Here is a 26,389-nt window from a genome sequence, read left to right as displayed (position 1 = left end):
ATCTCTCGTCACCTGTGAGCAGTATTCTTATTGCATCTCATAAATCATAAACCAGACTAATCTATCTTAACAAATGGAAAAGGTTCTCTCTGTGGGCAGCGAATAAACAATTAGACCCCTTGTCAGCCCCAGTTTTGGTGGTACTGGATTACTTATTACATTTTTTCCACTCTGGGGTGCTAGCCTCTACTGTTCATGTGCATTTAGCTGCCATCTCAAATTTCCACATTGGTTTTCAAGATTCTTCACTTATGTCACACAGACTCTGTTAAACTTTCTTGAAAGGGGTTATGCACCTGAAACCTCCCTTTACAGAACCAGTACAACCTTGGGATTTGCCATTGGTTCTGCAAGCTCTAACAGCTCCCCCCTTTGAACCTGCGTCTTCATGTGATGTAAAATATCTCTCTTGGAAAACTTTGTTTCTGATTGCAATCACATCGGCCAGATGCTTGTCAGAACTTCAAGCCTTATGCATCAGACTTCCCTATCTTATCTTCCATAAGGATAGGGTATCACTGAGAACTAATTCTTCCTTTTCCAAAAGTGGTGTCAGAGCATTCTATCAACCAATCTACTGACCTTCCAGTGTTCTTTCCTAACCATTCTAACAAGGGAGAATATTGCCTGCACTCCATGGATGTTCATAGGCAAGTACGATTTTATCTGGACAGAACAAAATCTACCTAAATCAGACCAACTGTTTCTGGCTTTTTCTTGACCTAGATGAGGTCATCCTGTATCAAAAGTTACATTGGCTTCATGGTTGAGAAACTGTATTACCTTTATCTACAACAAAAACAATCTCATCTTGCCTCGTAGAGTGAAAGCTCATTGTACAAGATCTATGGCAACTTCAGCAGCTTTCCATGCTAAGGCTTCTCTCAATGATATTTGCTCAGCTGCAACTTGGGCCAAACTTCATACCTTTATTCTTCATTACAAATTGGACTTGGCCTCCAGAGGTAGAGCTTCCTTTGGCTCCATGGTGCTCAGGAATGTCCTCCCATGAGGGCCACCCAAGGATACAGGTAGTTGGGGACTTTTGAGGGGAGATCTATGCCTGGCATACAAGGCATTGTCAAACCCCACTCTGATGGACCTCCTGCATATCCACAAAAAAAACAATACCAGAATTACCCGTTCTAAAGACTTAAACCTTGCCTGTGATATAAATAGGACCTGCTGGAGAGATGGGTATGTATCCCAGAGACTACCCTGTCTATGGAACAGGCTCCCCATCCATGTGAAGCAGAGATCTGAAGTAGTTCACTTCATTTGCTCTTCAACCTGTGGGTTCTCGGATTGACATCAAATCCGACACAGCCGCATTTTCCACCTATGGCTCCGAGCTCCATGCTCCTCCTCTTACCCATAATACCCCTGTCTCCCTTCAGATCTCATTTGCCACCTGAGAGGAAGCAGTATGGTCTGAGCTCGATTGTGATAGTGGTTTCTTAAACAGTAATATTTTACCTTTTTTTGGCTTTTTCTAACTATCTTTTTCACTCCTAACCTATCTATACCTTCTCGGGGTTCTTTGTAATGTTTTTCTTGTAGGCTTTTCTATCTTCCTCTCTCTTTTCTTTCCTCATGGTTGTGTGCGTGCATGTGTGTGTGTGTTTGTGTGTGTTTCTTTTGGGCCGGCTGAGGTATGGCGGATGCCCCGAAGCCTGGTTTCAAAAGATGCACAGAGTGTGGCCTTAAGCTTTTCCCGGCGGATGGCCACACTCTGTGCATGCTTTGTTTGGAGGTGGCTCACCTTCAGTCCCCCTGTCCTATTTGCACTGGGTTTAACCCCAGAGCACTTAAGTACAGGTATGACAAACTGTGATAGTTAAGGGACTGTTGCCCTCCTCTGCCGGGACTGACGTCCCACCTTCCCCCGCTAAGAAAGCAGCGGCTGCTGCTTCATCTTTGCCTTTCTTGGCCTCTGGGACTCACCCTCCCACCAAGAGGCCTGGGGAAGGGGATAAGGTTAAGGAGGACCAGCCTCGCAAGTGCTCCCCTGATAGCTCATTGGAGGCCGGCCCCCCGCCGAAGGTTAAGCCTGTTTCACCTCGGCTCAGGTCCCCGAGGTTCATGTTAGCTGGTTCCCTCCTAGGCACTCTCCCCACCAGCTGTCTTGGCCCACTTCAGCGGCATCCTCCCTCAAATCCACACTCAAATCCAGATGGGGGTCTTGCCAGGGCCTTTTCCCACCTGAGCGGGCGCCTTCCAGACAGTTTTTAGACCTATCACTCCTTCTCCAGTACAACCTGCGGTTTTGGAGTTGTTTGATCTGAGGATGGTTGGAGTCTAGGGGGTTGGCACAGATGGTACCCTGTGCCTCGATGTCGGCCAGTGCCTCGAGTGTGTCGGATCCGGGCTCTCGGAGCCGTAGCCTCAGGGTCCGATCCGAGTGATTGCTGTGTGCACCAAGTTTGTCTGAGAGGAGCATTCCCCTCGGCGTCTCGGCTCTCAATCCCCGGTCAGATCACAGGGGAACGGCTTCCGGTAGTTCAGCCCAGGAGCTCCTTTCCCCCTCTGCATTTGGTGTGGTGGAGAGGGTTCTCGCAGGGTCGAGGCCTCTGACTGTTTCGTCTTCGGTGTCCGTCCAGACCCTCCTGGCGTTGGGTGCAGGTCCGACCATCTTGCCGTCTCAGGGACAGTCTGTAGCCGTAGTGCCCCAGGACATTCCAGCCTTGGAACAACCCACTTGCAAGACCTCCCCAGATAGTCCCCTTGAGGAGCCCCCCCCCCACAAGCATATGTGTAAAGGGAGGCACTTGGACTCTCCCCTAGAGTCCCTCACCGAAGACACAGACCTGGATGAAGGGGAAGGTTCCCCAAGATCACTCCTGAAGATGTCTCCTTTGGAGATGTCATGGAGATCCTTCGCCAAAGAGGGGGGTGGTCCGCCCAAAAACCAACCTCAGATGACTCTGTGTTTCTGGAGGCATTTGGCTCAGGCCCGTCTACCTCTTTGGTGCCCCCTCTTGCTGATCCACTTGTGGATTTGATAACATCTAGGGTGTGCAAGGAGATGGACACCATAGAGCCAATGCCCAAGTGCCTGGATAAGGTCTTAAGTCCCCCACGGACAAATTACACTGGCACAAGGGGTCCACTGTAGATGCTATGCTGGTGGCGGCAGCCACCAAGAAGGAACTCACCCAGGAGAGTTCCACGGTCCATCCGCCTGCCGAAGAGTTATGAATGTTGGATCATTTTGGGGAAGCAAGTTTATGCTTCAGCGGCCTTCTGCATGAGGGCACTGAACTACATGGCGTACGTTATTCGACTCCAGAGAGATCTGGTCAAGGAAGTCACTGAGTCGACCCCATGGTCCATTCAAAAGAGGGCAGGAAGACGTTCGATGCACGAATGGCCACCCTAAAATTTGTAGCAAACACGTCTATGCGTTTGATCTCCCATGCCACGGAGGGAGCTGCACGGGCGGCGGGGTCAGGTGTTGCCATTCGGCGCCATGCCTGGCTCCTTTTATGTCAGTTCTCTGAGCCCTTCAAGGTGGTTTTTACAAATGCCCCTTATGATGTTTCTTCCCTGTTTGGGAAGACTGTCAGAGAGACTTTGGTCCAGAGCGAGAAGGATGGGAAGATGCTGTCTGCCATCGGGGTCCGCTTCTCACCGCCTCAAAAGTCCTTTTCCAGGAACCAGCAAGGCAAGAAGTTGATGTAGTTCCACAAGTCTCAGGCATTTTCCCTGGACAGTCAGGACTCACCTTCCCCCCAGAAGCACAGGGGGACATGATAGATTCCACCCTAGAGGAAGAGGGGGTCCTAGGAATTTCGGGTCCCGAGAATCCTTCTCTGATAAACCCGGGCAGCAACCCTGAGGGGTTGCTCGGCTGTCCATCCCTGGAGGCAGTCGGGGGTCGTCTTTCGCTTCACCCACTGGATTAGGAGTCCATCACTACAGATCAGTGGGTGCTGCGAGTCATATCCAGAGGATATTTAATTCCTTTTAAGGATCTTCCCCCATCCAACAAAGCCCTCCTGGACGTCCCATCCACGCAGCTCAAGGAAGCAGCAGTGCCAGGTAGGCATACTGCTAAGAAAATGAGTCATCCAACCGGTCCCCCCAGACCAGTCTGGATCCAGGGTTTATCCCAGGTTCTTTTTAGTGCCAAAAAAGACGGGGGACCTCAGGCCAGTATTGGATCTGTCCCAATTGAACCTGTCAGTAACCAAGACAAAATTCCAGATGGTCATGATTCAATCTATCCTGCCTTATTTGCAGGACAGAGACTGGATGTGATCGATCAACCTCCAGGAAGCGTACTATCACATCAAGATGCACAGGCGCTCCCAGAGGTTCCTTCACTTCTGGCTGAGAGCCAATCATTACCAATTTTTGAGCCCTTCCCTTTAGTCTCACCACAGCCCGTGGGTGTTTACCAAGATAATGGCAGTAGTAGCGGCTCACCAGAGGCTTCTGGGCATTCAGGTCTTTCAGTACCTGGACAATTGGCTCTTTACCGCCCCCTCAGCGCATCTACTATGTCAGGCCAGGGACTCCTTCCTTCAGTTAGCCAACAAGTTGGGCATTACGATCAGTATGAACAAGTGTGCTCTTCACCCGGTTCAGATTCTAGATTTCATTGGGGCACAGCTGGACACAATACAATCAACGATGTTCCTCACCTCAAACAGGATACGCAGCTTGAGGTTACACATCTTACACATTTTTCAGACCCATTTACCAACAGCTGAAGTAGTGCTAAGAGCTCTAGGTTCTATGGCAGCCACTATAAATCTTCTCTCCACGGCTCACCTTCATATGAGGGTACTGCAGTGGAGACTGGCGGTTCGGTGGTCACTGTTAGACCTTCCTTTGTCCTTTCCAGTGAGAATTTCAAAAGCGTGCAGGGACTCCTTTTGGTGGTAGATTCAGTCCCCGGATTTCCTCAAGGGACATCCCTTTCAACCTCCTTTACCCCAAACCACGGTGACCATGGACACTTCCCCACTAGGGGTGGAAGGGGGACATTGCTCAGGAAGGACAGTCCAAGACACGTGGTTGCCTTCTGAGACCTATCTGCACATCAGTGTTCTAGAGATGAGAGCGATTCTTCTTGCATTGCAGGCCGTCCATGCTCATCTTCCTCTGGGAGCGATTGCAATTCAGACGATAACATGTCAGTGGTCTGGTACATCAACAAACAGGGGGGAACCAGATCTTATTCCTTATGCCAAGAGGCCATGAGAGTGTGGGAATGGGCGATCTCCACCAGCCGTTTTCTGGTGGCAGTGCGCATCCCGGGATGGTCCAACATTTTAGCCGACAGGCTCAGCAGATCTATCCTGTTGCCTTACGAGTGGTCTCTGAAACCTTCAGTAGCAGAACAGATCTTCCTAGAGTGCGGTCTTCCTTGCTGCGATCTCTTGGCATTTCCTTCCAATGCGAAATGCAGTGAGTTTTTCTCTGAACACCCTGCCGGGGGAAGGCCCCAGAGATGCTCTGATTTATGCTTGGCCTCCTGGGCTTCTTTATGCATATCCTCCTCTTCCCCTCATGTCAAAGTTTCTACAGAAAGCCCGAAGGCTGAGGAGCACTGTGATGCTCATCACCCCATTCTGGGCTCTACAGGTTTGGTTTCCCTTACTCAGGTCTCATCTAGTTGTTACACCATGGACCTTGGATCCGGTCCCGGTTCTGCTTTCACATCCCTCAGGGATTCCGCATCTAGTTCTGGACATTTTGAAGCTTACTGCTTGGCTGCTCCGGTTCCCATGATTCTTAGGACTCCCGGTCTGTCATTTCCTGTTAAGTCCATTCTGGCGGCGGCTCATAAATCCTCCACCAGAAAAGTTTATTGCAGTAAATGGAAGCGTTTTTTTATATGGGCCATTCAGAGGTCTTTGGACCCTTTCACTGCACCGCTTTTGACAGTTTTAGATGTTCTAGCTAGCAATTTTCATCAGGACGCTAGTTCCTCAACGGTGAAAGTCGCTGCCATTTCTAATTTTCATGTTGGGGTAGATATGTCTTCACTGGCTTCTTCTAAACTTTGTAAAACCTTTCTTAAAGGTGCATTTCTTCTCAGACCCCCGGTTAAGGACCCCATTCCTCCGTGGGACCTCACCTTGTTATTGCAGGCATTGGTTTCTCCTCCCTTTGAGCCTGCGGCATCTGTGGATCTACAATTTTTGACCTGGAAAACTGCCTTCTTGCTTTCCATTACATCTGCTAGAAGGGTGTTGGAGCTTCAAGCTCTTTCTATCAAAATGCCTTACATGATTTTTCACAAGGATAGAGTGTCACTATGCATTAACCCAGCCTTCCTTCCCAAGGTAGCTTCGGAGGCCAATATTAATCAGATTATTAATTTACCAGTATTTTTTCCGAACTACCAGAACAAAGGGGAATACAAATTACATTTACTGGATGTACATAGGCAGTTGAGGTTTTATCTGCACAGGACTAAACCTTTCTGCAAGTCTGATCATCTTTTTGTGTCCTATGCCAAGCTTTTCTTGGGTAAACCTGTCTCAGAAGTGACTGTTGCTCGCTGGATTTCACAATGCATTGGTTGGCTTACTCAGATAGAGGTTTGTCTCTTTCAGGAAGAGTGAAGGCTCATTCAACCCGATCTATGGCTACGTCAGTAGCCTTTTGGTCTAGGGTCTCTTTGGATGATATTTGTTCAGCTGCTACTTGGGCCTCATATCACACCTTTATTTCTCATTATAAACTGGATTTGGTCTCTAGGAGTAGCGCATCCTTTGGCTCTGCAGTGTTCCAGAATATCCATCCATGAGGGCCTCCCAGGAGTTAGGTAGCTGGGGACTCTGTCCCACAGGTTGAAGAGCAGTTGAAGTAAACTACTTCAGATAAAGAAGTTAAGTACTCACCATAACGTTCCATCTGAATAGTTCTACTTCATTTGTCTTCAACCATTCCACCCTCCTTCCCCTAACCTTATCCTTTGGGATATGACATGTCTTTTGTACCGGACAGATGTTCTTCGTGTTTCACTGTTACAGTTATCACATTTGAGTTATCTGCCTGCAGGTAGCCCTCAGCCGGCCTGAATACCAGAGTCTTGGATTCCTGCATCAGATGCTGTCTTTTCTTCCATGACGTCAGGTCGTCAGGGGTATAAAACATGCAGCTGATGCCATTACATCAGTCTTTCTTGCCGCACGGTGCACGAAGCAGAAGCAGTTCTCAGTTGCCGGTTGGCCGACTCCTGTTTCAGAACTGAAGTCTTGAAAAAAGCTAAGTACCCCATTGGGGATCCTTTTTCTTGCTCTTAACCGATGTCAGTAAAAGTTAACAATTGTATTACCTGTGGAAAGCCAGTACCTCATAAAGATTTTCATTCGTACTGCATTCCTTGCCTAGGCTCAGACCACGACTTCCCTCGCTGTCAGTTTTGTGCCTTGTTCAACCCCTGAACTATTCGTCGTCGGTCTGTATTAGCAGCAAATTATTTGGGTACTCGGTTTAACTATCCAGAAATGGCTTCGGTAAGCCATCCGACTATCGATATTCTGAAAAAAACGTAAGGATAAAGACAGAGACAGACTGCATAGGTCCAAAACTGCCAACGATGCTTCCGTTAAGCTAGTCGCCAAATCGCCAGTACTCAGTGAGGTGCTTTCGCAGCCCCTGATACCCGCTACTTCAGATTCGCAGGCCTCTACTTAGACCCATTCGGTGTCTGGTATGCCACGAGATGCTTCTTCAACTATGGAACCTGTGGATGACTCTACCTTGGATGGGTCAAGAGCTGCTGTGCAGGCACTGGCTTCTGAGGGTATATTCAGGCCTACAGACTTGCATTTTAAACCAACGCCATCTTCTTCATCCAGGCCTGAAACTCGACCCACGCCTAGAAAATTGATGTCCAAACCGCATGCTCAGGCCCATATGCCTAAAAAACAAATGCTTAGAATGGGTGAAGACCTTATTACCTTAATTAGGGGAAGCCAGTCTTCCCCCTCTAGAACTGATTTTCCTTCTGATTCTTCTGATCAGGAATCTGATATTTCTGTTTCTTCTGATTACCAGGATTTGCCCCTTTCTACCTATGAGGATTCTGATGCAGAGGATTCCATTCCCTCTGCTTCCCCTCCAGAAGATTTCTCTTTTGGTGAAACCTTGCACTCTCTTCGGGAGCATTTCCACTGGGAAGACCAGGATTACTCTGACTCCAAAAAGAGGCTTAGGGAATTCCTATTCCTTCCTCAACATAGGCCTTTAGCTATCCCTCCTGTTCTGGACATTGTAGATGATAATTTCTTGGAATCTAGCATTTCCCCAGACACTTTACCTCCAGCTCCCAGAAACACTGACTGGTATTACAGAGTACCTGACTCTCACAAGTTCCTCTTCAAGAATCCTACTGCGGATCCAGAGACCATTTCCCAAGGACCAAAGGGCATTAAGGCTACTGCTGCCAAAAACCCTACCCCTTCTGATAGAGATTCTAGAGCCTTGGACAGATGGGGTGAGAAGGTATATACTTTTGCTACTTTGGCCATTATGGGCTTTAAATTGCCAGCTTCATATGTTAAAGTATCAGCAGCATGTTATGGGGCTGCTTAAACAGAAAATGATGTTGATTCCTGACTGTGCTGAACACAAGGAATTACAGGATTTAATACATTCTGCGGAACAATTTGGTAAACATACTTTGCAATGTGGTTTTGCTCTTTAGAAGCATCTAGCAGGGCTGCTGTCACTGGGTCTGTACTTAGAAGGCATGCATTGCTTAAGGAACAAAACATGCTAGGTCATGTTAAAGCTAAATTACTGGATGCTCCCTTAAACCAAGACCACCTGTTTGGCAACAAAGCAGAAGTCGTCCTCAAAAAGATGGAGGAAAAAGCTAAATCTATGCAAACTGTTAAAGATTTCCTGCAAGTACAGCCTCCCAGATTTAGTAGGCATTGGCCTTCAAAGAATTGGTCCTTTCCAGCCTCTTCCAGGCTTTCTCAGTCCAAACCCAGGAACAGCAGACCATCTAGGTTACAGTCTCAGGCTATGCACAGGCCTAAGCAGTGGGGCGCTCCCACTTCCAAAGCAGGGAGTAGTAAGACCCCCCCCCCCACGGAAAAATGGCACAATGACTTTACCTTAACCCTTCCAAGCACTGCTCAACTACCTGCTCCCTTAGGAGGAAAGCTCGCCTTGCGTGCAAAAAACTGGGAACTCATTACCCAGGACAAATGGGTTTTGAATATAGTTTCCCCAGGGATACAGATTCCACTTCCACACCCTACCAACCCCAAACAGTTGGCCAGACCTATCCCCAAATCAGTGAACAGAGGCTCAACAGCAGGTTCTCTCTCTTATAAGTATCAGGGCTATTCAACCTGTTCCAGCAGAAGAAAGGGGACAAAGTTTTTATTCAAGACTTTTCCTGGTACCCAGAAAAGACAGCTCCTGGCATCCTATCCTGGATCTCTCTATTCTAAACACTTTTTTGGTAATCCCAAAATTCAAGATGCTAACACTTCAACAGCTGCTTCCTGTGATAGGCAAAGATGCCTGGTTGGCAACCTTAGACTTAAAGGAAGCTTACCTGCACATTCCAATAAGGGAATCTTGCAGGAAATACCTAAGCTTCAGGGCAGGCTCCATGCACTTTCAGTTCTCTGCACTTCCCTTTGGCTTATCTACTATGCCCAGGGTATTCACAAAGTGTCTAGCTCCAGCCATTGCATTTTGCAGGCAGAGAAATATTCAGATATACCCATACTTAGACGATTGTCTGATTCAGGCAGAAAGCCAAGAATTGCTATTAAAGCATCTGGCATTCGTAAAGAAACTTCTAAACTCACTGGGGTACACCATAAACAAAAATAAATCTCACCTAGTACCCTGCCAACAAATTGTATTCCTGGGAGCAAGCTTGAACACAACTTCCCAGATGGCTTTCCTCACTCCAGAGAAACAAGTTTATTTAGCAACGTACTTCAAACAACTGGCCACAAAGACCCAGCTATCTGCAAGGACAATTCTGCAAGCCGTGGGATTCATGGCCTCTTGCATTCTACTAATTCTATATACAAGACTGCATATGAGGAAACTGCAAGGGTATCTAAAAAGCCTATGGTGTCAACATTCTCAGGACCTGTAATCAATGATTCCTATCATTCCTTGTATACCCCCTGCTGCCCAAACCCTAAATATAGACACATCAGACTGTGCATGGGGGGCTCACTTGGCAGGGCAGTGCATTCAGGGCAAATGGAACCCGAGACAGATGCACTTGCATATCAACCAAAAAGAAATGTTAGCTGTACAGAATTCCCTGACAGCCTTCAAGGACCACATTCTTCCAGGACAATTATTGGTAAAGACAGACAACACCATAGTTATGTGGTACATAAGCAGGGGGGAACCCACTCGTACCCTCTCTGCAGACTAGCCATGGCTCTGTGGAACACAGCCTTGAGCTACCAAGTGCACCTACCAGCTCAATCCCTACCAGGCAAGCTAAATTCACTGGCAGACGACCTAAGCAGAAATCTCATGGACCTACATGAGTGGAAACTGGAACCAGAAATATTCAATCTCTTGAGGAACAAATCGGGGACCCCAGAGATGGACCTGTTTGCCTCCCCTCAAAACTACCAATTGGATAAATTCTGCACAAGGACTTCCCACAGTCAAGCTTGGAAAGTGGATGCCCTGTCCTTTACCTGGGAAAGCCTGTCAGTTTATGCCTTTCCCCCTCTGCCTCTCCTCTTGAAGGTTTTGCTAAAGATCAAACAAGACAAACCAAGGACTATACTGATTGCACCGGACTGGCCACGCCAGCACTGGTACCCCCTCTTGCGCAGTATGACACTGCTGGAACCATGGCACCTGCCTCAGACCCCTTCCCTGCTGTCCCAGCAGGCAGGCCAGATTCTGCACCCTCAGCTTCAAACCCTGAACCTTGCAGCCTGGCTAATTCCTTGAGCTCTACAATAGCATCCCTCAGTAAGTAGGTGCAAGATGTCATTCGGGAGGCAAGGAGGTATAGTACTAGAAAATCCTTTGCTGAAAAGTGGAAAAGATACTGTTCCTGGAGCCAGGCTCAGTGGATGGGCACAACAGTGCCCAGCTTACCTCATATTCTTCAAAACTTAACAGAAATGCTCCACAAGGGCCTATCCTTCTCATCTATTAAAATTCATGCCTCTGCCATTTCAGCACATTATAATTCCGAACCACCCCTCTTCTCTCACCTCCTGCTAAAGCAATTCCTCAGAGGGGCCAAAAATTTAAGACCCCGCAGGAGAGCCTCTACTCCAGCCTGGGACCATAACTTTGTATTGGAAAAGCTCACTCTCCCTCATTTTGAGCCAGCTGCAACTGCAGAGTTGAAATTCCTTTCTTGGAAAACAGCCTTCCCTCCAGCCATCACTTCAGCAAGAAGAGTGTCTGAGTTACAGGCCCTCATGGCAGTGGAGCCCTTCATTATCTTCCATGCAGACAGGGTTTTCCTCAGGACCAGTCCTTCTTTTTGCCCAAGGTGGTGTCTAGTGTGGCCCTTAAATCAGTCCATTCATTTGCCTACCTTTTTTTCCCAAATCCATAAAACAAAGGGAAATGAATACTGCACTCTTTGGGCGTGCACAGACGACTTAGATTTTATTAGGACAAAATCTGAACAACTGCTAGTTAGCTTTGCTGCAAGGGCAGAGGGGAAGGCCATTTCAAAGCAAACCATTTCTAAGTGGATAGCCCATTGCATTCATTTCTGCTATAAGCACCATGGAAAACCTACCCCACAACGGATAAGATCACATTCCACCAGGGCTGCATCTACCTCTACAGCCTTTCTCAGAGGTGTCCCCACCAGGGACATCCTAGAAGCTGCTACCTGGAGCTCTGTACATACCTTTACCAAGCATTACCACATGCCTATTTTTTCCAAGTCCAGAGCTGGTTTTGCCACTGCAGTCTTGCAGGGCTTAATAGCTGGCTCTAATGCTCTCTAACTTCCTCCTCCCTTCCCTAGCTTTGGGAATCAACCCAAATGTGATGACTACAACAGTGAAACACGAAGAACATAGTACAGTTGTGTACACTTACCATAAATGTAGATGTTCAAGTGTATTCACTGTTGCAGTCCTGGTTACCCTCCCTCCAGACCCCTGACTTCTCTTGGCTCTAACTTTCCTTCTTGTTTGCTGTATTTAAGCTTTCTGGTGTGTTTGCTTTTTGTTGGAGGGGTACCATAACATATAATTGCTTCCCATTGTGGGGGCACCTCACATCTGGGGCAAAAAAAACTGATGTAATGGCATCGGGTGCATGTTTTATACCCCTGACGACCTAACGTCATGGAAGAGACACCATCCGACGCAGGAATCCAAGACTCTGGTATTCAGGCTGGCTGAGGGCTACCTGCATGCAGATAACCCAAATGTGATGACTGCAACAGTGAATACACTCGAACATCTACATTTATGGTAAGTGTACACAACTGTACTTTATTGCTAGGATCTTTGGTTCTGTCAGGACTAAAGCACTTTTGTAATGTTTGTGCTGGGGAATAAGGTGCTGTTTGGTCAGGTATCTGATGCCTGTTAGGCAGCAAACTCGATCTGAAGGGAGACAGGGGCATTATGGGTAAGGGGAGAAGCATGGAGTTGAGAGCTGTAGCTGGAAAATGCGGCCATGTCATGTTGATTCGAGGACCCACAGGTTGAAGACAAATGAAGTAGAACTACTCAGATGAAACGGTGTGGTGAGTACATAACTTCTTTTTATTCCGTACTCCAGTTCAAGCGGACTTTGGACAATTGGATGAGAAACCAGAAATTCATTCCATGTTTGTCACCTATGTCTCTGATGCAAACAGGTAACCTATAAGTGGTTCATCTCCCAGGCCTATGCTTACACTTATCAAGGAGTATCAGAACTTGCCAGAAATTTGGGATGCATGGCTAGGTTTAAAAAGGCCTTTGTGGTAGTTAGCCTAGTAAACACCTGTGACCCTATGAACCAGAGTTCTAAGCCAAAATCCTAAGTCTTCTAGTCTTTTTTGCATATTTGGGAGCCAAACATGTCTCCCATTGTTAGGGAGAGCCACTCTTGTCTGGCCGTGGGAGAGGGAACGGGGAAGGCTCCCCTGTTTTGTCAGAATGTTGTGTCCATCCCTCAGGAAGCTGCTGTTGCCACTAATAACAGTTGGCCCATCTTTCTTGTCAAAAAGGCAGCAGAAAACTAATCATGTATCTACTTCTCAAATTTCCTTAGAGAGGAGTAGTTTACTGAGTCTGGCTCAGGGTTTAATTCAGGCCAGTGATCCTTCTTGTAAAGTAGTTTCTGATAAAATAAAGAGGAGTACTTCCTTTCCTGAAGAAATTCAAGATTCTAAATCTGGTCAGAAGGATGAAAGGACAGATGCATGGTTTTCTCCTTGGATCTCAGTTTCTGATTTCTCCCTGTTGGATTTATTTCTCTTAGATCATTTAGCATTAGCTCTAGTGTTTTCAGTGGGAAAACACTGAGGTTTCTCTCTCTTATTGTTCGTCACTGCTCACTGTATGCAGTGAGGGTGTATATGACTGTTGATACTTACTTCAAGGACTGTGGCCACCAGTACTGTTTTGAGGAGGTTTGCATGGCTGCATAGCCGGCTTTAGGCACCAGTGAACCATGTGGTCGCTGGGGGCCCCCAGTTCCTGGAGGGCCCCCAACCACTGCAAGTTATCTTATCTTGATATTTTGTAACGTCTGTCAAAACAACAAAAGCTAGTACATGAATCTTGCATTTTTAATAAACCAGGTGAGTTGTTGTTGTTGTTAATAACTCTTATTTATATCTCCTTTAAAATTCAAAGCTATCACTGGTTATGGTGGCAGTGTTTGATCAAGCAACAGCTTTCACAATTCTATTAAATATTTTACCACTGACATAGTGCCCCTGGCTTAGTTAAACCCTGCTGGTGGATATTCTCTCCATTAAAATTAACAACATATCCAGCTATAGGTACCTGCAATACTCATGACTGCGTGGGGGCCCCACAAAAGCTACGGCTGATTGGGGAAAAATAAGGAGGAAAACATGTATTAATGCCCAGATTAGGCTGCTTAACCTGAACAGGGCTATGATATGACTGTTATACTAAAACTGGTAATGAACATAGGCAAGGTAAGCACTAGAGAGATTGTCAGCCCATCATGACTGATCTCAATGCACATCTTGGAGTTTAAGAACAGCTGATGCTTCTGATCTTCAGGGATGGTTTTCTCACACAGTGGGGTTTATAAATACTGACAGAAGAGCAGATAATGTAACTCCCAACTTATTTGCTGAAGAGTTCAGTGCAATACCAGTAATAACAGAATAAAGGCTCAAAATGAGGGACATGTTGAATAACACATTTTACATCAACATGCATTTTTCTGCTCAATAAGTATAAAACCTTGATGTGTGGATTTATTGACTGTCCGTAGTCCTGAATGATTCACAAACAAATCAAACTTTTTATGAAGGACAAAGCAAAATTATGAGCAAAATCAGGGAAGGTCTGTGAAATCGGGGATAGTGACAAGTTTGCATTACTTCTGACTGAGGTAAATAAAAGTGACTTACACCCGCTGTTTAACTGCTAAACAGCAGTCACTGATCTGGTGTGCCAGTAGCAGTGGTACAAAACTAGTATTGTTATGGCTTATACTTGTGTGTATGTGTGTGCGTGTAAAAGGTGTTAGTGATTTTTATCTGTGTGCACACACCTAGAGGACAAGTACATTATTCTTCTGGGTATCAGTAAAAAATGTAGCAAACAAGTAATTATATTCCAAAAGTGAGGCATAAAATATGTCCTAGAACATTTAGACACTTAGATCTTCTTCTAAGAACCTGGGAGCCTCCACCCCCCAAGTTATATAAATGGATACAGGGGGCTCACTTTATCATCCTTGACTTTGTTGGGGCCCCACAAAAGCTATTGATGGTTGGGGAAAAATGAGGAGAAAAAATGCATTAATTTTCTGATTACGCTTTTTAACCTGAACAAGCTAGATATGGCCACCAGTCCTGTTTGGATGTGTGTGTGTACAGGAAGCTGCTGTAGGTTTTGTGTGTGTGTGTGGGGGGGGTTTGTGTAGTTATTACTACTACAATTTTCATCACAGTCAAACTTAGAGGTGTGGCCATGAGGTCATTATAGCTTGTGTTTGGACTCAGGACAATGTGGTCATTATTTTCTTTTACTTTTCTCGCAGATCTCAGAGGTGTACAAAGAAGGTTACTGTGGCTTGTGTAGGGGTAGGGTATTGTCTAGGAACAACACAATAGAATACATTACCGCAGTCACTGTTTCACTTTCCTCACAATCACACTTCAGGATTGCATACAGGTAGCTGCCTTTGACAGTTTGGGTTGAGGAGTGAGGAGGCATGCTATGTATATGCATGTCTGCGGTCACTTGAAATACATGACTGTGGCAGTTTGAACCTCTGCTTTCACCCCAGCCTAACACCAGAGCGATACTTGGGAAGTCTTTTTTTTTGGGGGGGGGGGGTAGTTAGGGAGGCAGGCAATTCCCAGATAGGACTTGTGTAGCCAGATAACAACTAGCTTGTGAGTTTACTGTTGCTACATTTTTGTCATCTTTGAATATTAAGTCTTGGGTACAACTTGTGTCTTTCTTGAAGGAAAAAAAGAAGACTGAAATTCTTTTCTTACTCTTTTTTTTAGGTCATCACTGGATTAAAAGGTGGGAAAATGCTCTAAAATACATCCCAGAACATCTATAACCCCATGACTTCCTGGGCCCTGGCTTATTTGAGTTATTTCCTAAATGGTTATTATCGTGCTGTCTTGGTCAGGAAAGATGTGTTGAAAGGATGCAAGGAAAATTCAAGCTGTACAGCAACATAATTTCTTTCCTCAATCATAATTTCGGTTAAGTCATCATTGGTTGAAAAGATTATGTAAAAAGAAAAAAAATCTTTAAAACACACTTCAGAACATATAGGAAGTTGTGGTTCTTGAAAAAGCTGAAGAGTAAGGCAAAATGAAAAAAAAAGGAAGAAAATGTAGTGTGCATAGTGTGGGGAGCCCAAAATGGAGGAAAAGCAGGGGAAGACTGAAGAATGTGTGTGTGTGTGTGTGGGGTGGGGTGCTGAAACAGTAGGTCTAGGATGCCATTTCATCAATGTCCAGACCTGTACATAAAGCTGCTGCAATGTAGCATTGTTGCAACTAAATGCCAGTAACCGTAAATATCCCCTTGTGAGATGGTCCAACATAGTGTGGTACACAGGCCTGTTGTAATGTAAGAGTACTGTAGCTACATGTCAGTCTGTGTGCACTACTCCTAAAACTTTGCAGTATGAACTAAAATGTTGCTTAGGAAGGGTGGCAGTGACAAGGTAATACATAGACCTAAAGTGCTCAGGGGGCCCCCAACTTGACATCTGCTGGGGGCCCCCAAAATGGTAACACTGGCCCTGCATGGCTGCATCCTCAGGATCTCACAGACTATGACAAAAATGGGATTTTAAATTCTTCTTTTGATATAGATTGAGTTTTTGGGCCTTCTGCTTCAGGAGAGGTGATGAAAGGGGCAAGCTGACACAGGGAATCTCTTAAGATTTTTTCAACCATCCTTTTCCGAATTTTCCAAGGGATTCTGTAACTCCTCCTCCAGTTTTGATAAGAAACAAAATACACAGTCTCAACAAAATGGAGGTAAACAGACGTTTAAGAAGAAATGACAAAGGGGTTCCAAGAAGAATTCTGGAAACCTAGGACAGTCCAGTAAGTCAGAACAAGTATTTAAGAGACTTTGTTCCTCCTCCCTCCCTGGCACCCCCTTCCCTTTTGTGTTCCAGAAAGTCTGAATCTCAATTTTTTTCTTTATCAACAAATAGTTTCAGACACATGGGTTTTGAAGATCATTTATCAGGGTTACAGATGGTAGTGGGTGGAAATTCCTCCTTTCCAGGTGGCAATTCCTCATCCTCCAGACCAGACTTTCTTATTTCAACCTGTCCATCACATGATGTCCAAGGGAGTGCTCCATTTACCCCTTCCTAGGTGGGAAAGAGGTTTTACTCAAGGGTGTTTTAGTGCCAAAGAAAGAAGATGCTTGGAGACCAGAAATGGATTTTCTTTTCTAAGCCTGTTTGTGATGGTGCCCAAATTCAAAATGATGTCATTTTACAACCTGTTACCTCTTCTTTATTTAAATTTACTGGTAACACTAGATTTAAAAGATGAGTATTATCACATCCTTATTCATCCAGACTTCAGGAGTTTGTATGTTTGAATCATATTATCAGTTATCTGCCTTACCCTTTGGATTGTCCGCTGCACATGGAGTGTTCACAAAAGTGTTTAGCTCCAGTTATAGTTCATTGCAGGCTACAGGGTATCCACATTTTTACATCTTTAAATGACTTGCTTATCTTTGCAGATTATTTTTCAAAAGGTCAGGAAGCTCACTCTTAGGCAAGAATGCTCTTACACTAGCTGGGATTCCAAGAGAAAATTCAAAAGGCTATTTTGACTCCTCACGGGATTGTGTTTCTGGGATGTCAGCTAGTTCAAAGAGCTTTTCTTCCACAGGAAAAAAAATAGATCTATATCTAGATCTATTTTTAGGGGTTTCTGTCACTGCTAGGGAATACCTCCAGGATTTTGGGCCTCATTGCTTCTAAGGAGTCTCATGATACCCCTGACAAGACTCCATCTTGTGTTAGAGAAGTTAACACTTGCTCCATTTGAACCCACTAACCTGGCTGATTTGAGGTTCTTAACATGGAAAACAGTTTTACTGATTGTTCTGACCTCTGCAAGAAGAGTATCTTGAATTGCAAGCTCTTATGGTGAATCAGTCTTACCTCATTTTTCACAGGGGCAGGGTTTCTTTGAAAATGAATCCCTTTTATGTCTAAAGTGGTATCTGAGTTTACTTTAAGCTAAGTGTTCCCCATTTTCTTTCCTTCACCCAAAAATGAAGGAGAGAGAATACACTCTACCTTGGATGTTCACAGACAACTCTGATACTATCCTGACGGAACTAAATCTTTCAGATTTTTGGATCAATTGTTTATTTTTTGTGAAGGTAAAAAGGGGCAACCTGTGTCAGAACAGGCTATTTCCAGATGTGTGTCTAAGGCTATTAGCTTTTGTTATACTCACTACAACAAAACTATTCCATACAGAGTCAAGGTCCACACTACAAGGGCCTTGGTTTTATCTGTGGCTTTTTGGAAAGGGTTGGAATCTAGAAATATTCTAGAAACTGCAACTTGGTCCTCTGTGCATACTTTTACAAAGCACTATAAGTTTGATTCTTTCTCTAAGTCTAGTTCAGGCTTTAGTAGCACCATTCTCCAGAGGCTTCTGGACCCCTTCCCTTTCACCTCCCAAGTGTAGTGATCTAGAGTAATCTGCCGATTATAATTAAGGCTACTGCAGCAGTGATTATTATGATGAACATAGTACAGTTGTGTAAGTAAATTTACCATAACAGTAGCTGTTCGAATGCTATTGCCTCCACCCCCCTTTTTTGGTATGTTGTTTATGCCAGGATGTGGCTATTTATTTTGTATTCTTCTTAGCTTTTATCCTTTTGGGGCTCGGGCTCATTGTCTCTCGTAGCAGGAAAGCTCTTGCTGCCCGAATGTGTCTTCTAGTCAGCTGTGCTCGAGCTGCCTGATAGTTTGCATGTGTGGAAGGTGCCCTGAAACTTTGGAAGCTGAATGGCTGTTATATCCTTGGCAGGATATAACCCATGTAGCTATGGCTACTACAACAGTAATCATTCAAACATCCATCAATTGTTAGTTTAAGTTTATTAGACAACTGTACTTTTTTAACACTGCACCATCTAGGAGCACTGTTTTGGCGGAGTGGGTAAATGTGTCCTCATGGTGAGTGGTTCAGCTACCTTGCAATACTCTGTTTTTCTGACAGCACATTTTTATGCAGTGAATTTGATGTGCCAGTCCTTGATTTGTTTTAAAATTGGGAGGTATAACTATGAAAATAATTTCCAAGACTGGCTCTAAAAAGTGCCATGTTAAAAGGATTGGTACCAGGGTAGGGACAAAGTCTAAAAAAAAAAAAAAAAAAGTCTTTCACTGTAAGTGAAGACTAAAAAAAAAAAAAAGGTCTTCCACGTCTTTAATGCGGAACTTCCGCATTAAACACAAGAAGCTCCGTGTTTAGCGATTTTTGATTGGCCCGTATACCGGTCTACGGATAATCAAAAAAAAAAAAAAAAAAAAGCGGAGGCTGCCCGGGATTTAAGCCGGCAGTGCGGGACACGGGATCAGGCTGCTGATCTCGGGGCAGTCCCGCCCAAATAGGGACGTCTGGCAACCCTGATTGGTACCACAAAAGATTCACATTTGACATTCCTGGAGCTGCGGAATTAACTTTTGTAGAATTTATTTGCAAGTTTACTTAGATTTACTTACCTGGTAATTGTCACAGAGGATTAAGTCTGTGAGCTGTAGTTCCTTTGGTACAAGACTTGATTCCTTCAGCCCTCATTTGCTTATTGCGAGACATTGACTAAGTCACTTAACTAGACATTCCTCCTGGGTCACTCCTGAAAAGGAATTGTGTGTCCATTGGGCCTACTTGGTTAATGTATGGGTGTTGTTATTATTAGTTTCTCCCACCTTCCTGAAACTTCATCCAACTAAATTTATGTATATTGGGACTGGGAGCATGCATGGACAGAAGATGAAATTCTGACCCACTCTGTCTGTATGTCCCAAGACTACTGCCCATACCACTTCCTTTCCTTCATTCAGGCTAACAGTGGACAGGCTTGCCTTGAGACCCCAGTGGTCAGTTTCTTTGTGGTAGCTAAGAATGAGGCACATTTATCTGATAGCATTGCCCCATATTACTTGAGGTTTTTTTTGTTTGTTTGTTTTTGTTCCCGTCTGATTTTATGTTGTTGGTCAAGAATTCCTAAATTTCTGCTGCATGTGATATTGTAATTTCAGCAGCAGGAGTTCCAGATATTAAGTCTCTACCTCTTTAGAATTTTAGCAACTTTGTTACATATTATTTACAAGTAAAACAACATTTTCTTTGTTTGCTGACTTGTTCTTTATACTGTCTGTTTTAACTTTTGCAGTTTTCTTTTCCTAAAATTACAGACTGTCATAAAGTAGTAATTAAAGTAACAGCAGCAAGACCAGGTTTTTTTGAAAGCTTCCTTGAAACCAGAAAGTGTTTATAAGTCTTAGAAATGATTGTTTTTGTCATAATTATATCATTGTCACCTGACCATATATTTCCCATTGTTCCAGAGAGTCGCATGATCTTAGATGCTTTTGCCCAGCAGTGCAGTCGAGTACTAAGCCTTTTAACTAATGGTGGACAAATGCTGGACTGTAGCCCTTCGCAATCTTTGGTTTCATGCATTAAACAAGAAGGTGGATGCTACAATGGAAGGCAGGACCAATGTCAGCTTGGAAGAGGGATTCATAATCAGTCTCGGACAACAGACAGTATGGATGCAGAACAAAGATATGCACTAAAGAAGCAACAGACCTCTGCTTTCTTAAGAGTTTTTACGGATTCTCTTCAGAACTACTTGCTTGCTGGCAGCTTTCCATCTCAAAGTGCTTCATCATCATCAAATGAATTTAACCACTTAACTGACATGGATCCACTTTCAACATCTCCAGTTCATACTATGGGAGGATGGACATCACCAACAAACTCAGAATCCCATGGCCACCCATCTTCATCTACTCTTCCAGAAGAAGAGGAAGATGAAGGCTATTGTCCAAGGTGTCAAGAACTGGAACAGGAAGTAATATCATTGCAACAAGAAAATGAGGAGCTCAGAAGAAAACTAGACAGCATTCCAGGTGGGAATATGTTTGTTGTAACTCTTGTCATTGTGAGGTTTGTATATTCCTGTTCCATTCACATACATATGCAGTTTAGGCCCAAACTCTGCATGAGTTAGTGTAAGAGTACAGCTGAGTGATACATGTGTGTGAAGAATGATGATAGCTGCCTACAAGGCATGTAACAAGTATAGTCTGTCTCTGAAGAACTCTCCGAGCCTTGCAGACTTGTTTGAAATGCTACTTCTGGTCAAGGAAAACAAAACATCAAGACAGATCAGTAGCAGCAGCCCCATTTAGAGTTGACATTGTCTCTGCCTGTGTGCATGGAGGCGAAGACAATGTGTCATATATATAAAATTCAATGAGCAATTCACCTTTATATAATCCTGATGTCCATCTTTTCAAAACTGTGTTTGTTTAATTTTTGGCACTAACTTTCATGGAAGTAATGAACCACCAAGTGCAAACATTGCATTACAGTCTTTGTTCAGATTCAGGTGTGCCACTTGCTCAAAGAACATAATCTGTGATGTGTCTCTTAGACATGGAGGTAATGAACCACCAAGTGCAAACATTGCATTACAGTCTTTGTTCAGATTCAGGTGTGCCACTTGCTCAAAGAACATAATCTATGATGTGTCTCTTAGACATGCAAAGAAAGTCTTCAGATAAATTGATATTTTTTATCTACAAGAGTAATGACTTTAGGTGGCCATAAATACTAGGCATTGTCCTTTGTGGAAGAATGTAGAAGCACCATACGTTGAAGCACTGACTTTACCTGCCCCACCAATTTCTTCCAGTTAGGCTGAAATTTTGTTTCATCTTTGATAAAATATTCTGTACCCCACCCCCCCCACAACTGCCAACCTGACTTCATGTTGTTGCTTCAGCCTGTAGCCCTTTTCAGATCCTCATGGCAATAATAGACATCTGGGTGGCATAGTGTCACCTTTATTTGATGGTTCTTTGGATATTTATTCCAGCTCCCTGGAAGAGGGCATGCAGTGACTCGAACTGACAGGAGCTTTGGACTTTTCATCTGAGTCTGAATTCATCATGAGGTACTGTGAATTCTTCTTTGAAAGTTCCCCTGTAAGATGTTCATCGCACTGTTCCCTGTTGCAGTCCTCACTTCTTGGGATATCTGCCTCAGTTAGCCCGACTGGCCAATATTGTTGCTTTTAAACTACTTGAGTCCTTATTAAATATTTTAAAACAGTCAGTGACGTTATTCATAACCGTATTAAAGATCTAAATAGCTTCATTGGTATAAGATGGAATTAAATCATTGACAGCCTTCAAATTATTAGTATTTAATAAAAATTAGGCCCCGGAATGTCATCAGCATAAAAATAAGTATCACTGAATTAAATAATGGCAATATCAGCATAAGTAATGTTTTCAAAATTCTTTTGTCAACAGTGAATATTATAAAAATAATTTAATACATGCAGCTTTCTACTTAATTTGAAGCAATCGGTTATAGACCTGCATTATATTCCTGGGTGGGAATTTCTCACTGTAATAGATAATTGTATATCCAAAAATGAGATACCAGAAATATTGAATAAGTTGTTATAAACAGAGCCACAAAAGTTATTCCTCAAAAGTAGAAGACAAATCAATAGCTGTCTCTAAACATGCAGAAAGAGACATAACTTATTCTCTTCCTTTTTATTTTGCTGATAGAAAGCCTCCTTGTTCGTCATATTGATGACTTTTTTTCTCGTCTGGTGTTAACCTCGTTTTAGCAGAGCAGTTTTATTTTTTTGCAGTGGTTGGTGACTGTTTTCTATCAAATACATTTGCCAGACTGGCCATTATCATGTATACGCATGCATACATACATAGATGTGGTTATATTCATACATGTATGTACATATATGTACAGATGTGTATTTTAAATACATATATACACATATGTATGATTGATTGTATCAGTATTGAGCTACTTGCACTGCATTAGAATACAACTTCAGTATGCTGAACAGTCACATTACATCGTGTTGATTCATAGTGGGAAGCTAGCCTATCCAAGGTGTGAGCACAGCTTTTTGTGTTATCCGATAGCTCAAGGTTCTTAAGTTTTCCTTTATACTACTGGTATAAGGAGTTACATTTCTGTGAGACTATATCACTATCGTAAGTGCTCCTTGTGGCTTGGCTGTGACTAATTTGATAGCTGTCTGGATACACAAAGCTTATATAAGTGTACTTTTTTGCACTTAATCTGTTTCAGTGATAGTTAACAAAACTGTGCTGGATTTATTTATTTATTTGATTGATATTGCTGGTCTCTGTGTCTGCATTTTTTTTGTCCCACCATCCTGCCCAAGTGTTGTATTCTTATACAGTAAACTCTCAGTTAACCAGCACACATGGGGATTGGTAGATGCCGGATAACTGTAGTTTCTGATTGCTTGAGAGTTACTATTTAAAATAAGCTTGACTAATGCTGTACCCTGTACTATTTGTTTGGGTTGACTTGTTCTCAGATTGGGGAGAGAGGGAATTTATTCCTATCTTCCTTTTTAAAACTCTAAAACTCTAAAAACATAAAGTATGTTTCTGCAGAGGAAAACAGAAAGTGCAACACATGAAAATTGTACTGTATTTCTTCGATTTTTATTTTTATTTTTTTGCTGGTTGCTTGAGAGTGCTGGTTGCTTGAGTTCCGGTTAAGTGAGAGTTTACTGTACTTGGTGGATTTGGAATTGCTTGCATCTGCTGTAAATTTGATTTTAGACACTCCTCCCAGTTCCATCTCATTTGCTCACTCTGAGTACAATGTGATCATTTGGGAAGGCCAACCCCCTTAGTTTCTTAATCTTGAATTATCTTCTGTTTCTTCCCTCCCGACTAAAAGAAAAAATGTACACTTTATTCAACTGATTCTACTGTAATTGTGTTCTTCCTACTTTATTACCTTATTTTGCCTTGCTGCTTGCTCTTAAGTGTTGAATTGCTTTTATTCTGCTGTACTTATTACTGCTTGTTAGTAGATTGATTAAATGTCTGTTATTGTAAGCCTCTTAGTTTTAATTTTAGCACTTGGGCTTCAGGCCAGTTATTTTACATTTAAGAAGGTTTTTGTGGTCTACACTCTTGTGGAAAAGCTCTTATCAAAACCTTCTCTCCGTGAGTCCATCCAAGTTTCAGAACACTATGTCTGGACAATTCCCATGTTTCTCCTGCCAGCCTGGTCGACATGGGCATACTGAGACAGTGTAGCAACTGCCTCATGTTCACTGACAACCCTCTTCTCCTAGCACATAATTCTTCTACTTGGGAGAAATGCATCTACATCAGTAACCTGGATTCCATGCTCTCTCACATCACAGTCAGTACTCTTGACAAAGAGGAGATTGGTAGCACAAACACCACACCACCCACATCACATAGTCGAGCACAACACACACACACACCTATGTAGAGGTCCTCAATAAAAACTTACCTAAACAGCAGAGACCTCCAAAACACACACACAAACATTCCCCACACAACACCAAACACATCACATACAGCAGACAACACACCAGTGTTTCACAAACACAGCCCGTAAAGCAAAACTATAAACCAACACAAGTCCACAAGGCATAACAATAAACCAAACATACTAGTCATTGGTGACTCAATTGTGAGACACACCAATGTCCCCCTCACCAGGCTCAACAAGGAGGAGGTCACAATCAGTGGTCTGTCAGGTGCCAGAATTCCCCACATCACGCACACACTTAAGTCTCTCCACAGCAGGTACAAGTATGACTCTGTCATTGTCCATGTTGGCGTGAATGACTTGAGATGTACCTCCCCTGGACTATATGAAGAGAAACATGATTGAACTCTTGAGTATGGGTTCCAGGCAAGTATGACCCTAGCCCTAAACAGCATCCTACCTTCACCAAGAATGTTACCACAATAACCAATAAAAAATAATTGACTTCAACAATTGGCTTAGTTTCTGGTGTCATTCCAAGGGGATCTAGAATCTGTCTGCCTGGAATTACATGGTTGACAGGCCTTGATGCTTTGCCAGAGATGGCCTCCACTTGTCACCCCTGGGATTCAGGATTCTAGCCCAGGATCTTGCCTCCCCGAGTGTGCCTTTTTAGGCAATGTCCCAAAGAAAACTCTTCCAATGTAAAAGATCTGTCAAAAAGCAAGTTGAAGGTCATGCTGCTTAATGCTAGGAGCCTTAACCTGAAAATGCAGTCACTAGAGGCTCTCCTCGCACTGGAAGATGCCAACATCTGTGCAGTCATGGAAACTTGGTTCAAGGCTGCGGAGAGCACCCCTGCCTTACCAGGCTATACCTCATTCCACACATTCTGACCCAAAATGAGGTCCGGAAGAGTAAAGGTGGTGTATTTTCATTAAAGACCAGCACACTTCCAGACTGGTTTGCCAGCATGATGCACTGTAACTACTCCAGGTGCAACTGACAATTGGCAAGACACTCATCCAAGTTATAGCCAGCTAAAGACACCCCTTCATGACTCAGGACACCCACTCCCCCTACCTGGACCTACTTGACTCCATCAAGGTACCCCCTAACACCCTAATCCTTGGTGATTTCAACTACCCCACCCTAGACTGGGTGAACTATTCCTCCTCTAATGCAGTCACCCAAGGATTCCTTGACTTTATCATGTCTAACTCACTAGACCAGCTTGTCATCCCCACAAGAAGAGATAACATTCTAGACTTGGTTTTCACCAACATGGGTGACCACTGCACCACCCCCATAGTAAGTTCTTCTCTGGTGAGATCAGCTCAACGTTCTGTCTCATTCAAAGTTTTTGTCCTGTCCAACACCCCCCCCCTCTCCCAGCCATAACCAGGCTAAAAATACTTCTCGAAAAGCTGACTACTACCTTCTAAGTGAGGGTATCAGTAGCTTCACACCACTGCCCCCATCAGAGGATGCAGACAACTATGCTGAACAGTACACCAGTGCAGTATACAAGCACCTGTACAACTGCATGGACTCAGCCATAACCAACAAAACTAAATCCTGCTCCTCAAGAAAAAACATACCTATCTGGTGGACATCCTCTATCAAGAGGCTTTGCAACATAAGGAAGAAACGTTTTTCCAGGGGTAAAAAGGCACAAATTCCCAATTGGAAAAACTCCTTCCTTAGCCTCAACAAGCAAATTAGATCACTAGTGAAAACCTCCAAAGCCAATTATGAATCAAAGCTAGCCTCTGAAATAAAGGGCAACCAGAAAGCCTTTTCAGTTATGTTCCAAATTAGTTTTTAACGGTACCACTTACACTGATCCTGTTGACTTAGCCAACCTGCTAGCAGATAGGTTCAGCGCAAACTTCACTCCCCTGTCCCCCTCCCCAAAGACTCATTCAACATCCTCAATACTTGTCCCACACCTCACATCTACATAGATCAAGTGTTAAAGGCCCTATCCAAGACAAATAACACAGTTTCCATGGAACCTAATGGTATCCCAGGCTGTATTCTGCACCATCTCCAGCAAGAACTAGCCCTGCCATTGAGCACCCTGTTTGACCATAGCCTAAGTACAGGCTTCATTCCAGCAGAGTAGAGATCTGCCATTGTCATACCCTTGCA

At 43.9% G+C, this 26,389-nt stretch overlaps 1 protein-coding gene across 1 annotated transcript in view; it reads left to right on the top strand.

Annotated features, from left to right (window-relative positions):
- The window catches only part of BEND4 (BEN domain containing 4), a 337,208-nt gene that overhangs the window by 111,467 nt on the left and 199,352 nt on the right, over positions 1 to 26,389 (top strand). Inside the window, exon 2 of the mRNA XM_044061514.1 lies at positions 20,245 to 20,811. Coding sequence (XP_043917449.1) covers positions 20,245 to 20,811 — 567 coding nt within the window. The remainder of the gene's footprint in view (positions 1 to 20,244; positions 20,812 to 26,389) is intronic.

Source organism: Protopterus annectens, chromosome 2.part0 (assembly GCF_019279795.1).
Source record: "Protopterus annectens isolate FY-2018-M chromosome 2.part0, PAN1.0, whole genome shotgun sequence".
Taxonomy (NCBI): domain Eukaryota; kingdom Metazoa; phylum Chordata; order Ceratodontiformes; family Protopteridae; genus Protopterus; species Protopterus annectens.
The sequence above is the reverse complement of the archived record's forward strand: the minus strand, read 5'-3'. Positions and strand labels throughout refer to the sequence as shown.